Source organism: Temnothorax nylanderi, unplaced genomic scaffold (assembly GCF_030848795.1).
Source record: "Temnothorax nylanderi isolate EJ_2023f unplaced genomic scaffold, tnyl_v1.0 TNYL_tig0003_pilon, whole genome shotgun sequence".
NCBI classification, from domain to species: Eukaryota; Metazoa; Arthropoda; class Insecta; order Hymenoptera; family Formicidae; genus Temnothorax; species Temnothorax nylanderi.
The window spans coordinates 3,395,190-3,411,244 of record NW_027249065.1 but is presented as its reverse complement, the minus strand read 5'-3'; the positions used below and the strand labels follow the sequence as shown (position 1 = coordinate 3,411,244).

Sequence of the window (16,055 nt, the reverse complement as noted above, 5' to 3'; positions counted from 1 at the left end):
GGTCTCATTTTGATAATCATGCAATCAAGTAACATTATCAAGATAACTGCGGGAAAAATATTTCTGTTATCCATATCAACCTTTGGTGACGTAAGTAACACGCATACTACAGTTAATGATGACGTCGAATAAAATTTTGATAAAATTTGCTTTCTTATCGTTCATAAATTGTTATAATAATTATATATAATGACTTCATTTAATCTGATACAATATACTGTAGCAAAGGAAATATCAACAATGTAATAATTTGTTGTACATTTATTGTTAGCAAAAGAATAAGTCATTTTGTCATTTCAGGTAATCAAAACTTCCACGGCATATTTAAATTTCTTAAGAACGATGACCATATAAAACGTAGAGAGTCAGAAAGTTATAAAACACATATATGGAATATCTTCCAAATAGAATAAATGTTAAATAAACACGCTTAATAATAATTATAGTATAACAGAATTTTCTGCGATTAAGTTCTTAAAAGTACAAATAGTATTCCTCACAATTTCCCTGAAACTATATATAAAGAAATTAAAACCCAATACTTTACGAAACTTGCGTGGACAGCCATGAAAAAAGTACTATCGTATTTCTCTCCATGGCCTTAACAAGCATGTCGAGTACATTAGAGAAAATTGCTAAGATAATACACACAGATCATCGTTTGTTCACTTACAATTGCAATCAGTGCCATGTATATTGTATGTATTATTGGAGGACCAGGCTATCACAACGAAGCTGGGCGCTATTGGGACTCTGCTTAGGATTATGGGCTCAATAATCTATTGGATGCTGCTTCAGCGTAATCACGACACACGGGATTGTATACAACATATGGAAACTGATTGGCAGCTCATACAAAGAATCGAAGACCGAGAAACGATGCTGAAATATGCAAAGTTCGGACGTTTCGTCGCCGCAATCAGTGCGGCGACAACGCAGGGCGGTCAGACACTCTATGGTACCACGAAAGCAATAAAAATTACTACCATTATAGTCGGTAATGAGCCTTTCAAGATGCATCCGATGACATGCCCAGTACAGTAAGATTATCGACAAGATTCAGCCCTTATATAAACGAAGTCATGTTGGCTGTGCAATTCGTGACAAATATTTATAGGGAGTTCGACAATAGTGAGTGCTTGCAGCCTCGATGGCGTTCTCGCGATGCACGCCTGCGGCCGGCTTAACGTGTTGTACACATGGTTAAACGAATTCGTCAACAATTACGACAAAAAGAGGAATCCCGCGACGGATAAGATGAAGCATTGCTCTCTCCCTCTATGCCGTTCTCCTATAAAAGTCACCAAGTTACAAAGAATCACACGATTTTCAATTGATTTAACGCTATATTCATCTATGGCACTTGTAACAGCGCCCACACTGCACCGTGGGTGACGCGCTCGGTCCTAAAGCGAACTATATCTCGAAAACTAAGTCTGCCCTCTTGATTCCGGAATCATTTTAAAGGGAAAGAATTCTACTTTTTTTGAGATTTCTTAAAAGAAAACCAAAGATGTTCAAAATCGAGAAAAAACGATTTTTTATCTTTTTCTTCAAAAATCTTAAGTAAATTTTGACTTAAAAAAAACTGATTTTATAGCACTAAAGGACATAAAAAGACCTTTCAAAATCACACCTTGTTTTTTAAAATCGGAGTAGTTTACTGAAATTTATCGGCGTTTAAAGTTCGACGCCGACGGACCTAGTGATAGAAATCTATAAGCTCCTGTAAGTAGACAACCCGTTGGACGTGGGTAAAAAAGTTCGGGCAATGATTTTAGTTCTGATAGGACTACAAATTGTGGAAATTTCAGCATGATTGAAAAACTTTGAAAATTTAGCTGGATCACTTCATAAATAATGCCACATATATGTTCGCGCTACTTACTACATTGAGAAATCGATTCAACTAACGACGGTTTCGTTAATATATTAACAATAAAAAATTAAAATTACAACATAATACTAATATGGCATAAAGGTACATAACAGAATGATTGCAAATACTTCCATTTCTTCTATTTTAACTTCTGCGGCGTAAATACCGAAGTTACCTTATTCTTGCGTCAGGACTTTATTACGTACACCACAATATATCATTAGATAAATAATTTTTCTGAAACAGTAATTCATCATAGTACACACAATTCACCTGATAAATTGCAAGTAATACAAAATAACGAAAAGTCAAAAGTTCGTTGTCACTTTTGGAAAAGTATTTTCACACACTTCACTGAACGCGGTCTCTTGTCAAACTGACAAGCAGGCTTCGTGTAAAGAACGATTATTGATTGGATACGAGCGTGCGCTCTCCTTAGGGCAAAGCTATCGACGCGTCGCTTCACAAAACATTAAAAGCTGGCGCAAGCGTATTTATGCGTGTCTCTAGTTAAGCTACGGCTAAGCAAAACTTTAGATGATTATTGCAGTAACGTATCGGTCGTCTCTATGAAACGATCATGAGCAATCCGAAACACATAACAGATAACGAGAATCTCAATGACTACGGTACACGAATAAATCGATGGTTTCTCATATCACTAGGTGCTTGGCCGCAAACGAGCGCGTCGAACAGAATAAAAAAACTCGCGGTGTCAATGCAAATCTTAATTTTTTCGACCGCGTTGGCAATCATTCTGATACCATGCATGTTGTACATGGGGTTCGAGAAAAAAGACTTTAAGACTAAATTAAAAGACCTCATTCCGCTGGTTAACAGATTGTTGGGAACAGTAAATTACTGGATATTAATTACGCGTAACAAAGACATTGAACGTTGCATACGGCATATGGAGACGGATTGGAAACTCGTTCGGATCGATAATCGCAAAGTGATGCTGCAATATGCCAAATCCGGCCGCTTCATGACCGTCTTGTGTGCGACGTTCCTACATGGTAGTACGTTCATCTTTAACGTGGTCAAGGCGATGGAAACAACAACCGTTATCATCGGCAACAAAACTATTACGATACATCCGATGACATGTCCAATGTACAGCAGGATACTTGATGTGAGATTCAGCCCTGCAAACGAGATCATGCTGGGTGTGCAATACTTGTCGACGTTTATAATGATTTCCTCTATAGCAACTGTTTGCAGTCTCATTGCCGTCTTCGCGATGCATGCTTGCGGTCAACTGAATGTAATGCATACGTGGTTAAATGAACTCACCGAAAAGAAGAATAATCATTTAGCAGACCAAAGACTTGCGGCCATCGTGAAGCATCATTGGAGAGTCATCAGGTATTTTACTTATTGTTAGATAATAGAGTTTTGATTGCACTTTGTGCGAGTTTCTTTTTATTAAGTATTAAAGATAAATAAACATTTCCATTACATTGCTTTGCATAAACTAATATTTTGCGCTAAACTTAATATTGCCATATATTATAAACTTGAGTAGGGGAAAGTGAGGCACGTTGAGACACCTAAAATTCAACTCGCTGTATTTCTTTAAATATTTATGCTAAAATTTTTTTAAAGTAATTTTCAACACAGATTTACTCAAATTTTTAAATTTTAATAAGTTTATTGGTTTAGCGTGTTTTACTTCTTAAATAATTTAAAAAAATCAATTTTTAAAAAGTGTCTCAACCTGCCCCACTAATGGGGCAGGTTAAGACACCCAGTAGGAAGGATTAAAACAATGTGGGACACAATGAGACATATCAATAATAATTTGTGTTATCATTTATTTACGAATTCCAGTGATGTATGTACGCGGCGTACTTATGCATATTATGAAGAACACCGTTTTTTCAACTTTTTGAATGATTATATCTCGGAAACGGTGACTCTTACAGAAAAAAGTATAGAGACAATTATTATAGATAATTGCACGATCTACAATTATTGTCTAAGCTATTTTTATGATAAAACTTACCATTCGGCTGAAAAACACAAAAAACCCATTTTTGCCACCTTTGACCTTGAATAAAATTTTTTCCAGGCACGGGATGTATGGGGACTTTTCACAGTTCATTTATAATAGTGTTCCGAACATTCGTACGAATTTTCAGCTCTATCGGAATTATTGTAACCTTACCCCTATTTTTTGGGCTAAGTTGACCGGACTATGAACAATATTAGAACATAAAAAAATATCATGATAAAAAAACAGTGTGTCGGCATCAAAATTACCTTTTACTTGAGGTTTTTTCCGTTATATGACCATTTTCAATAAGCAACAGATCTAAGATAAGAAACTACCTTATAAAATACAGTTATCTTTAAAGGTGTCTCATTTTAGTCCAAAAAGTTTTATATCTCAACCTGCTCCATAGTTATTTGTCTCAAGGTGCCCCAACAGCAGTTTTCAAAGCTAACAAAGCTAAACCGAACTAAATTGATTATTGTGCAAAAATACAAACTGTGGAAATTAAACACAACTATACTATAAGACTATAAGTTATCATTCAATAATAAATCTAAAATTTCTATCATCGTAATAAAATAATTAATTCAGTTTACCTTAGCAAATTAAAAAATTTACATTTAATACTCAAAAACACTTATCTTTCGCTCACAACAAAACAATGCAATCTGACTGCAAAAACTAAGATTATGTTACCTCCTGGATAAACAAGGCATGCAGTGATGACAGTGCAGCAAACCTAAAAAGCCCCCTTTCCCTCCAACCAGCAGTGTCTCAACGTGCCCCGCATTCCCCTATACATGAAAGGCGAAAAAAAAACTTCCATACAAATATTCTATTTAAACGATATGCCTACGACACAAATACACACACACACGCACGCGCGCACACACACGCACACGCACACACAAGCACCCTCACACACACATACATGTACATACATCACAGATGAGTGGGATGAGTGTATTCCTATTATTTAAATGTTCTTCATATTACACAGTACACAAAGATTGTAAAAAAAATATTCTGAATACTAACACAAATCGTAGATTGTCTAAAATAAATTTTGCAAAAGAAATATACCATCACGCTTGATGTGTCGTAACTGCAGAGATATGTTTCAGTTTTGTACGACAAATAGAAAGTATTATGAATAAAGCCTGTCTAGCAGAATTGATGGGATCCACCATAAATATGTGCTTAATGGGATATTTCGTTGTTATGGTATGCTAATGATAACTAAAACTTCATCTCAAATCGCAGATAACAGATAATTAATAATTAATAACAGATAACAGATAATTGAGATGCCGCAAAAACAGATTACCTTATTTTCCTGCAGTAAATAAAGACAGCAATTTATTTTCCAGAACTGGAGTGCGTTCGATAAGGCAAAAATATTATCACATTTTGTGGCATACATAACAGCGAGTATAAATATATTTATATTTTGTTACATCGGTGAAATCCTCACGGAAGAGGTAATACGCATGAAATAGAAAAGATTTTTTAGACGTGTAAAAATTCATTCATTTTGATTATGTTCACTGAGAAAAAATTTGTTAATCCGAAAAAATATTTAGTCCAATACGTGCAACTAAACATTTTAGTTAGTTTAACTAAACATTAGTTGAATTAATTAATTCTTGATTAAAAATGTTTGATGGTTGACATGGTTGACACATACCTTTTTTAATGCAACTTAATAATTGCTGAAACAACTAATGTTTAGTTAACTAATTAACATGTGTAGTTGCAAATATCAAAATATTTTTAAATATCAAATTACGTACATAGTACAAGTAATTACACTGTTATTGCAATTTCTAGAACCAGTATCGATCTCTACTGAAATCCTTAGTGGACTTTAGTGGACTAATTAGTCCACTAAAAGTCACCAAATGATGATTTTACTAAAGATCGAAATAACAGAAGTCGCAATAATAGTGTCAATATTTGTATTATATAATTTAATTTACCGCATATACAACTGCACCCCAGACTCACACTGGCCATTGAATTGTAACTACAGTAATACTAGTCAAGCAAATAGATCTGATTAATAATATTCTTTGATATCTTTTTACCATCGGCGTTAGACGTTCAGATACTCAAAGAAATTTCTAAATATTTTTATTTATTAGTGTGAAAAAATTGGAGACATAACATATATGACTAATTGGTATAAACTGCCTCACAAAACAGCGCTTGGTCTCATTTTGATAATCAAGCAATCGAGTCACATTATCAAGATAACTGCGGGAAAAATATTTCTGTTATCCATATCAACCTTTGGTGACGTAAGTAACACACATACTACAGTTATTGACGTCGAATATAAAATTTTGACAAAATTTACTTTCTTATCGTTCATAAATTGTTATAATAATTATACATAATAACTTTACGAATTAATCTGATACAATATACTGTATCAAAGCAAGTTTCAACAACGTAATAATTTATTATACATTTTGTTGTTAGCAAAAAAACAAAGCCATTTCGTCATTTCAGGTAATCAAAACTTCCACGGCATATTTAAATTTCTTACGAACGATGACCAAATAAAACGTAGAGAGACTTAGTTATAAAACACATGTATGGAATATCTTCCAAATAGAATAGATGTTAAATAAACACGTTTAAGGTGATGCTGGAGCCGTCTGTATAACCGACAAAATTACCATTTTCTATGTTATCGACTAAATCTGTCCTTGTATAGACAAAGATATAGACAAGGATAGCACGCTACATTGCACGCACACATACGCACGATGCACATCGACATCATACTTTTATATTACGCTTCCAAATCTTGATTTGGGGGGTTTATCGATGTTGTTCTTGTTGTGCAATTCAGGGAAGCTTGTTTTCGCGTTCGTATCAATGGTATATCTCTTATATGAAACACATCTTGTGATGAGCTGACAGCTCGCCGCAACTCGAGACGCCATATTAGGATAAAAGTAGATAAGGAAATCTGTACTTCCGTAATTTTTTCTCGTTTTCTATGTAAAATCGAAGTTTCCCTGAATCATTAATGTATGTATTGCAATTCTGGAAAAGGAATTTTAATTCTGTCAAATTAATACGACGCCACGTGACGGCAAAAAATGCCGGTAAAACAGACGACTCCAGCATCACCTTAAGGGGATCCTGCAGCCGTATGATTTACAGACATTATCGTTTTTAGATGGATCTCTTAATTGGCTTTATAGAATTGCAAAAATCTTTTACAGAATTAAAGTCCGCACAAAAATCTAAGGTAACAAACGCGATTTTATCAAAAACACCAAAAAATTAAAAATATTACTTATTTGGGCACATACAGCTGTCACCTGACGACAATATTTGCTTAAAACAAAAATTCTGCAGTTTATACATACATAATGTTTATCATCCTCCCTTGGGAAAACATGTAGGAATAATATCGTGCAAGTAGAAGTAAGATTCAATGCGTACAAAAAAAGATCCATCGAAAGTTTATTTTAGTAATGCAAATACGGATGCAGAATGACAAGAAGAGCAGCAACAGTAGTTGCCGGATCTTGCGAGAGATGGCGAGCAATCAAACAAGGACAGATGTCATTTCGTTAGACAAAGACAAATATAAGGAAAACAAAATTAGAAAGGTTGACATTATCGACATCGAGGAAGTTCGCCTGTCACTGCAGGATCCCCTTAATAATAATTATGGTATAACAGAATTTTCTACGATTAAGTTCTTGAAAGTACAAATAGTATTCCTCACAATTTCCCCGAAACTAAAGAAATTAAAACCAAATACTTTACGAAACTTACATGCATAGCCACAAAAAAAGTACTATCGTATTCCTCCCCAAACGTGGTCTTTATCAAGCATATCGAGTACATTAGAAGAAATTGCTAAGATAATACAAATCATCGTTTGTTCATTTACAATAGCAATCGTTACCGTGCCATGTATAATGTATATATGTTACTGGAGGACCAGGCTATTACAACGAACCTGGGCGCTATTAGGCCTCTGCCTAGGATTATGGGCTCAATAAGATATTGGATGCTGCTTCAGCGCAGCCGGCATTCGGAATTATATAACACATGGAAACTAATTGGCAGCTCATATAAAGAATCGGAGACCGTGAAACGATGCTGGAATATGCTAAGTTCGCACTGATTACGGCGAGGAAACGTCCGAACTTAGCATATTCCAACATCGTTTCACGGTCTCCGATTTTTATATGGTACCGTGAAAGCAAATAAAAATTGCGACCATTTTAGTCGGTAACGAGACTTTCAAGACATCCGATGACGTGTCCAGTATACAGTAAGATTATTGACACAAGATTCAGTCCTATAAACGAAGTCATGTTGGCTGTGCAACTCGTGACAATATTTATAGTGAGTTCGGCAATAGTGAGTATTTGCAGCCTCGCTGGCGTTCTCGCGATGCACGCCTGCGGCCATCTCAACGTGTTGTATACATGGTTAAACAAATTCGTCAACGATTACGACAAGAAGGGGAATCAGTCGGTTGAACAAAAATTGGATGCTATTGTGGAGCATCATCTCTTAAGAGCCCTAAGGTACTCGATTTACTTTATTATAAACGTGTACTTCTTGACTATAAATTCGCATAAATTTGCCTTTAGAAATACGACACGATTTAGAAATAGATATTTATTTTTGTTACACACACATACAGATATACATATTTCATAATAATTAGAATATATTGTCATTTATATGGAGTCAAATATATGGTCGACAACTTTTTACAAGAATACTTTGTTAGCAAAGGCGTCACATTTAAACATACAACAATTATAAAAACGTGTTGTAGTGTTATAGCACATGGGTTGTATAGTTCCTGTCAGCATTTATAGTGATATCATCTACATCTACGGTCAGTGCTTGCCATCTCCGCGATGCATGCCTGTGTTTATTTGAACGTGAAATACACTACATGAATTTGTAAAAACCAGAAGGGTATAAATCATATAACCGAATAAAAACGTTATATGTTATTGTGGAGCATCATCTCAGAGTATGGAGGTATGTAAACACCGCGCGCGCGCGTGTGTGTTGTGTGTGTGTGTGTGTGTGTGTGTGTGTGTGTGTGTGTGTGTGTGTGTGTGTGTGTGTGTGTGTGTGTGTGTGTGTGTGTGCGCGCGCGCGCATAACATCTACAATTTAACGTTTATTTTTATATTTCTTATTTTTATCCTTTCTCAGCCTATATCTCCGAAGCTATTTGAGTCCGACCCTTATAAATATGTATGAAATAACTCGGGAAGACTACCCCAACAACATATTTAAAAATAAACCAAATCGGAGAGGGGGCCCATTTTATGCATAAATACCGATAAATGTATTGAAAAATAAAAATAGTTCTTTCACTTTATCACTTTTCATGTATAGAGTAACTCCGGTATACGCCGCACTTAAAGAAAACTTCATTTATCAAGTACTATTTACTATGTTTAAGGCAAATAAATTATATCAATAATAAAAACTTTATATACTCTACTACTTAAAAAAAATTAGAAATATGAAATAGTAATCCATTATTTTTTCGCCTTGAAATAAACGAAAAAATAATGGATTTCTTTTTCCCCAACCTAATATTTATTCTTTATATTTAACAAAAACAACTTTTTGAAGCCGTTACATTTATGCCATATATCCTAGGAGTGGGATATATGCATCCATATGCATATATACGCCTTATAAAAAATTACAAATAACGTTTATAAATAAAACAATAAAATGTCATAATAAGTTATAAAATACGTGTAAAAAGTGTATTAAGGTGTAAGAATAATAAACAAATTATAAAACCGAAAAATTATAAAAAGAAAATAGACGAACGATAGATGCATTAAAGGTTATTGTTATACGATCAAAAAAAAAACACATGGAAGATTTTTACACAACTAGTGTCTGTACTATGGCATAAATATCGCACGCTAAAAATGCCGTATGTCCCAAACAGGAGTTATATAAAAGTTATCAAGCTAAACAAAGAATATATAAGCTATGCACTTGTATTTTGCTGTATTCCATCCCTTACTATTTCTCTACACTTATGTATCATGAAATAACCATTTAATCTTTTACACATTCCCTACAGTAATCATTTTACGTAAGTTGTAATATAATATGATCGCGCTACCTACTTACTTATACATTGAGAAATCACGACGCGGTTTCGTTAATGTTAACAGTAAAGAATTGAAATTATAACACACTACTAATAAAAAAATTAAGGCACACAACAGAGGTACTGCAAATACCTTCATTTCTTCTATTTTTTCTGACTTCTGTGGCGTAAATACCAGAGTTAACCAATTTTTGCGTCAGACACTTTTGAACTTTATTACATACACCACAAAACATCATTAGATCTAGAACTTTTCTGAAACAGTAACTAATCATATTATAAACGTTTTACCTGATAAATTACAAGTGATATAAAATAACGAAAAGTCAAGAATTCGTGGTCACTTTCAGAAAAGTTTTCACACACTTCACTGAACGCGGTCTCTTGTCAAACTGACAGCAGGCTTCGCGCAGAGAATGATTATTGATTGGATACAATTATTGATTGCATACGAGCGTGCGCTCTTCTTAGAGCAAAGCCATCGACGCGTCGCTTCACAAAACATTAAAAGCTGGCGCAAGCGTATTTATGCGTGTCTTTAGTTAAGCTACGGCTAAGCAAAACTTTAGATGATTATTGCAGTAACGTATCGGTCGTCTCTATGAAACGATCATGAGCAATCCGAAACACATAACAGATAACGAGAATCTCAATGACTACGGTACACGAATAAATCGATGGTTTCTCATATCACTAGGTGCTTGGCCACAAACGAGCACGTCGAACAGAATAAAAAAACTCGCGGTGTCAATGCAAATCTTAATTTTTTCGACCGCGTTGGCAATCATTCTGATACCATGCATGTTGTACATGGGGTTCGAGAAAAAAGACTTTAAGACTAAATTAAAAGACCTCATTCCGTTGGTTAACAGAATGTTGGGAACAGTAATTTACTGGATATTAATTACGCGTAACAAAGACATTGAACGTTGCATACGGCATATGGAGACGGATTGGAAACTCGTTCGGATCGATAATCGCAAAGTGATGCTGCAATATGCCAAATCCGGCCGCTTCATGACCGTCTTGTGCGCGACGTTTCTACATGGTAGTACGTTCATCTTTAACGTGGTCAAGGCGATGGAAACAACAACCGTTATCATCGGCAACAAAACTATTACGATACATCCGATGACATGTCCAATGTACAGCAGGATACTTGATGTGAGATTCAGCCCTGCGAACGAGATCATGCTGGGTGTGCAATACTTGTCGACGTTTATAATGATTTCCTCTATAGCAACTGTTTGCAGTCTCATTGCCGTCTTCGCTATGCATGCTTGCGGTCAACTGAATGTAATGCATACGTGGTTAAATGAACTCACCGAAAAGAAGAATAATCATTTAGCAGACCAAAGACTTGCGGCCATCGTGAAGCATCATTGGAGAGTCATCAGGTATTTTACTTATTGTTAGATAATAGAGTTTTGGATTGCACTTTGTGCGAGTTTGTTTTTATTGAGTATTAAAGATAAATAAACATTTCCATTACATTGCTTTGCATAAACTAATATTTTGCGCTAAACTTAAAATATTGCCATATATTATAAACTCAAGTAGGGGAAAGTGAGGCACGTTGAGACACCTACAATTCAACTCGCTGTATTTCTTTAAATATTTATGCTAAAATTTTTTTTAAGTGATTTTCAACACAGATTTACTGAAATTTTAAAATTTTAATAAGTTTATTGGTTTAGCGTATTTTACTTCTTAAATAATTAAAAAAAATCAATTTTTAAAAAGTGTCTCAACCTGCCCCACTAATGGGGCAGGTTAAGACACGCAGTAGGGAGGATTAAAACAATGTGAGACACAATGAGACATATCAATAATAATTTGTGTTATCATTTATTTATGAATATATATTCGATAGGAACAATATTAGAACATAAAAAAATATCATGATAAAAAACAGTGTGTCGGCATCAAAATTACCTTTTACTTGAGGTTTTTTCCGTTATATGACCATTTTCAATAAGCAACAGATCTAAGACAAGAAACTACCTTATAAAATACAGTTATCTTTAAAGGTCTCATTTTACTCCAAAAAAAGTTTTATATCTCAACCTGCTCCATAGTTATTTGTCTCAAGATGCCCCAACAGCAGTTTTCAAAGCTAACAAAGCTAAACCGAACTAAATTGATTATTGTGCAAAAATACAAACTGTGGAAATTAAACACAACTATACTATAAGACTATAAGCTATCATTCAGTAATAAATCTAAAATTTCTACAATCATAATAAAATAATTAATTCAGTTTACCTTAGCAAATTAAAATTTACATTTAATACTCAAAAACACTTATCTTTCGCTCACAACAAAACAATGCAATCTGACTGCAAAAACTAAGATTATGTCACCTCCTGGATAAACAAGGAATGCAGTGATGACAGTGCAGCAAACCTAAAAAGCCCCCTTTCCCTCCAACCAGCAGTGTCTCAACGTGCCCCGCATTCCCCTATACATGAAAAAAAGGCGAAAAAAAAACTTCCATACAAATATTCTATTTAAACGATATGCCTACGACACAAGTACACACACGCGCGCGCGCGCGCACACACGCACACGCACACACACATACATGTACATACATCACAGATGAGTGGGATGAGTGTATTCCTATTATTTAAATGTTCTTCATATTACACAGTACACAAAGATTGTAAAAAAGATATTCTGAATACTAACACAAATCGTAGATCGTCTAAAATAAATTTTGCAAAAGAAACATACCATCACCATCTTGATGTGTCGTAACTGCAGAGATATGTTTCAGTTTTGTACAACAAATAGAAAGTATTATGAATAAAGCCTGTCTAGCAGAATTGATGGGATCCACCATAAATATGTGCTTAATGGGATATTTCGTTATTATGGTATGCTAATGATAACTAAAACTTCGTCTCAAATCGCAGATAACAGATAATTAATCATTAATAACAGATAACAGATAATTGAGATGCCGCAAAAACAGATTACCTTATTTTCCTGCAGTAAATAAAGACAGCAATTTATTTTCCAGAACTGGAGTGCGTTCGATAGGGCAAAAATATTATCACATTTTACGGCATACATGACAGCGTGTATCGTTATATTTATATATTGTTACATCGGTGAAATCCTCACGGAAGAGGTAATACGCATGAAATAAAAAAGATTTTTTAGACGTGTAAAAATTCATTCATTTTGATTATGTACACTGAGAAAAAATTTGTTAATCCGAAAAAATATTTAGTCCAATACGTGCAACTAAACATTTCAGTTAGTTTAACTAAACATTAGTTGAATTAATTAATTCTTGATTAAAAATGTTTGATGGTTGACATGGTTGACACTTACCTTTTTTAATGCAACTTAATAATTGCTGAAACAACTAATGTTTAGTTAACTAATTAACATGTGTAGTTGCAAATATCAAAATATTTTTAAATATTTTAAATAAATTACGTACATAGTACAAGTAATTACACTGTTATTGCAATTTCTAGAACCAGTATCGATCTCTACTGAAATCCTTAGTGGACTTTAGTGGACTAATTAGTCCACTAAAGGTCACCAAATGATGATTTTACTAGAGATCGAAATAACAGAAATCGCAATAATAGTCAATATTTGTATTATATAATTTAATTTACCGCATATACAACTGCACCCCAGACTCATACCGGCCATTGAATTGTAACTACAGTAATACGAGTCAAGCAAATAGATCTGATTAATAATATCCTTTGATATCTTTTTACCATCGGCGTTAGACGTTCAGATACTCAAAGAAATTTCTAAATATTTTTATTTATTAGTGTGAAAAAATTGGAGACATAACATATATGACTAATTGGTATCAACTGCCTCACAAAACAGCGCTCGGTCTCATTTTGATAATCATGCAATCGAGTCACATTATCAAGATAACTGCGGGAAAAATAGTTCTGTTATCCATATCAACCTTTGGTGACGTAAGTAACACACATACTACAGTTATTGACGTCGAATATAAAATTTTGACAAAATTTACTTTCTTATCGTTCATAAATTGTTATAATAATTATACATAATAACTTTACGATTTAATCTGATACAATATACTGTATCAAAGCAAGTTTCAACAACGTAATAATTTATTGTACATTTTGTTGTTAGCAAAAAAACAAAGCCATTTCGTCATTTCAGGTAATCAAAACTTCCACGGCATATTTAAATTTCTTAAGAACGATGACCACATAAAACGTAGAGAGTCAGAAAGTTATAAAACACATGTATGGAATATCTTCCAAATAGAATAGATGTTAAATAAACACGCTTAATAATAATTATGGTATAACAGAATTTTCTACGATTAAGTTCTTGAAAGTACAAATAGTATTCCTCACAATTTCCCTGAAACTAAAGAAATTAAAACCAAATACTTTACGAAACTTACATGCATAGCCACAAAAAAGTACTATCGTATTCCTCCCCAAACGTGGTCTTTAACAAGCATGTCAAGTACATTAGAAAAAATTGCTAAAATATAATACAGATCATCGTTTGTTCACTTGTAATAGCAATCGTTACGGTGCCATGTATAATGTATATATGTTACTGGAGGACCAGGCTATCACAAGGAAGCTGGGCGCTATTAGGCCTCTGCCTAGGATTATGGGCTCAATAAGATATTGGATGCAGCTCCTGCACAGCTACGATATTCGGAATTGTATATAACATATGGAAACTGATTGGCAGCTCATACAAAGAATCGGAGACCCTGAAACAATGCTGGAATATGCAAACTTCGGACGTTTCCTCGCCGCAATCAGCGTGGCGACATGTGGGAACATTGATGTTACATCGAATTTCCTTGAAAACCAAATATTCGGATACCACGCTAAATTCATGAATCGGATGCATTACGAAGGTTTTTGAAGTCTCCGATCACGAATCTATTATCCAAATGGCAATTATGTAGAAATGACGAATCAAAAATAACGTCCTTGACATGTAGTTTTGTAGGTAGCATTACATTATTCAAATATTTTATCGAAATGAGTCTGAGTGGGCTTTTTCAGACATGCTAATTACGAATCCATTAATTAAATAAAAAAATCTAACATGGCGGATTCAAGATGGCCGATCCAAAATGTTTGTATTGCCGAAATAAAATCAGGTAATTCGCTTATTTCATAGAAGTAATTCACTTATTTTAGAAGAAAAATAAGTGAATTGCCTGATTTTATTCCGGCAATACAAACATTTTGGATCGGCCATCTTGAATCCGCCATGTTAGATTTTTTCATTTAATTAATGGATTCGTAATCAGCATGTCTGAAAGAGCCCGCTCAGACTCATTTTGATAAAATATTTGAATAATGTAATCCTACGTACAAAACTACATGTCAAAAACACCATTTTTAATTCGCCATTTCTACAAAAATCTAACATGGTGGATTCAAAATGGCCGATCCAAAAATCGGACTTTCTTAACATCCTCCTTTGTCTTAACAAATACGACACAATGAAAACAGATAATGTATATTGAGGTTAAAATTAAATTTTTTCAAAACTCTGGAAAATATTCAAATTTATTTGTAAAATCAAGAAATACACACTGAGAAAAAAAATTGTTAATCCAAAAAAGTATTTAGTCCGATACGTTCAACTAAACATTTTAATTAATTAACTAAACATTAGTTGTTTCAACAATTTATTTAGTTTCTCAAGAATTAATTAATTCAACTAATTAAAGTTTAGTTAACTAACTAAAATGTTTAGTTGAACATATCGGACTAAATAGTTTTTGGGATTGACACATTTTTTTCTCAGTATAGTAATTGTATTCTTATAGTATATTCCTCTCAATATATATTCTGTAAGCCATTACATATTTAAATAAAATACTTATGTAAAATAAAAGATTCTCTATATTTTCTTTATTAGTGCAAAAACGTCGGAAAAATATATATGACTAATTAGTATCAACTACCGCACAGAACAACCTATTGCTTCATTTTAATAATAATGCGATCAAGGAATATAATCAAGATAACTGAAGGGAAATT

The 16,055-nt window shown here is 33.8% G+C and overlaps 2 protein-coding genes and 1 long non-coding RNA gene across 3 annotated transcripts; all 3 read left to right on the top strand.

Annotated features, from left to right (window-relative positions):
* Window positions 1-2,459: 2,459 nt before the first annotated feature.
* LOC139770133 (uncharacterized) lies at window positions 2,460-3,263 on the top strand. Its single transcript, XM_071701884.1, has one exon. The coding sequence runs from the start codon at window positions 2,460-2,462 to the stop codon at window positions 3,261-3,263; it is 804 nt and encodes a 267-aa protein (XP_071557985.1).
* Window positions 3,264-3,888: 625 nt separating this feature from the next.
* On the top strand, window positions 3,889-6,844 carry LOC139772499 (uncharacterized). The gene is made up of 3 exons (XR_011718141.1): window positions 3,889-5,356; window positions 6,020-6,175; window positions 6,390-6,844. It is a non-coding gene; the product is annotated as an uncharacterized lncRNA (long non-coding RNA).
* A 3,056-nt stretch (window positions 6,845-9,900) lies between these two features.
* LOC139770127 (odorant receptor 82a-like) lies at window positions 9,901-14,330 on the top strand. Its single transcript, XM_071701871.1, has 5 exons — window positions 9,901-11,414; window positions 12,797-12,896; window positions 13,028-13,153; window positions 13,821-13,976; window positions 14,191-14,330. The coding sequence occupies exons 1-5, from the start codon at window positions 10,630-10,632 to the stop codon at window positions 14,242-14,244; spliced, it is 1,221 nt and encodes a 406-aa protein (XP_071557972.1). The 5' UTR covers window positions 9,901-10,629; the 3' UTR covers window positions 14,245-14,330.
* Window positions 14,331-16,055: the final 1,725 nt, after the last annotated feature.

What these genes read in the sequence shown, in the direction of transcription:
- LOC139770127 (XM_071701871.1), top strand. Translation starts at nt 10,630, where the DNA reads ATGAGCAATCCGAAACACATAACAGATAACGAGAATCTCAATGACTAC. An exon ending in CATCATTGGAGAGTCATCAG is followed by an intron (nt 11,415 to 12,796) that starts GTATTTTACTTA and finishes GATATGTTTCAG; the next exon opens with TTTTGTACAACAAATAGAAA. An exon ending in CCATATCAACCTTTGGTGAC is followed by an intron (nt 13,977 to 14,190) that starts GTAAGTAACACA and finishes TCGTCATTTCAG; the next exon opens with GTAATCAAAACTTCCACGGC.
- LOC139770133 (XM_071701884.1), top strand. Translation starts at nt 2,460, where the DNA reads ATGAGCAATCCGAAACACATAACAGATAACGAGAATCTCAATGACTAC.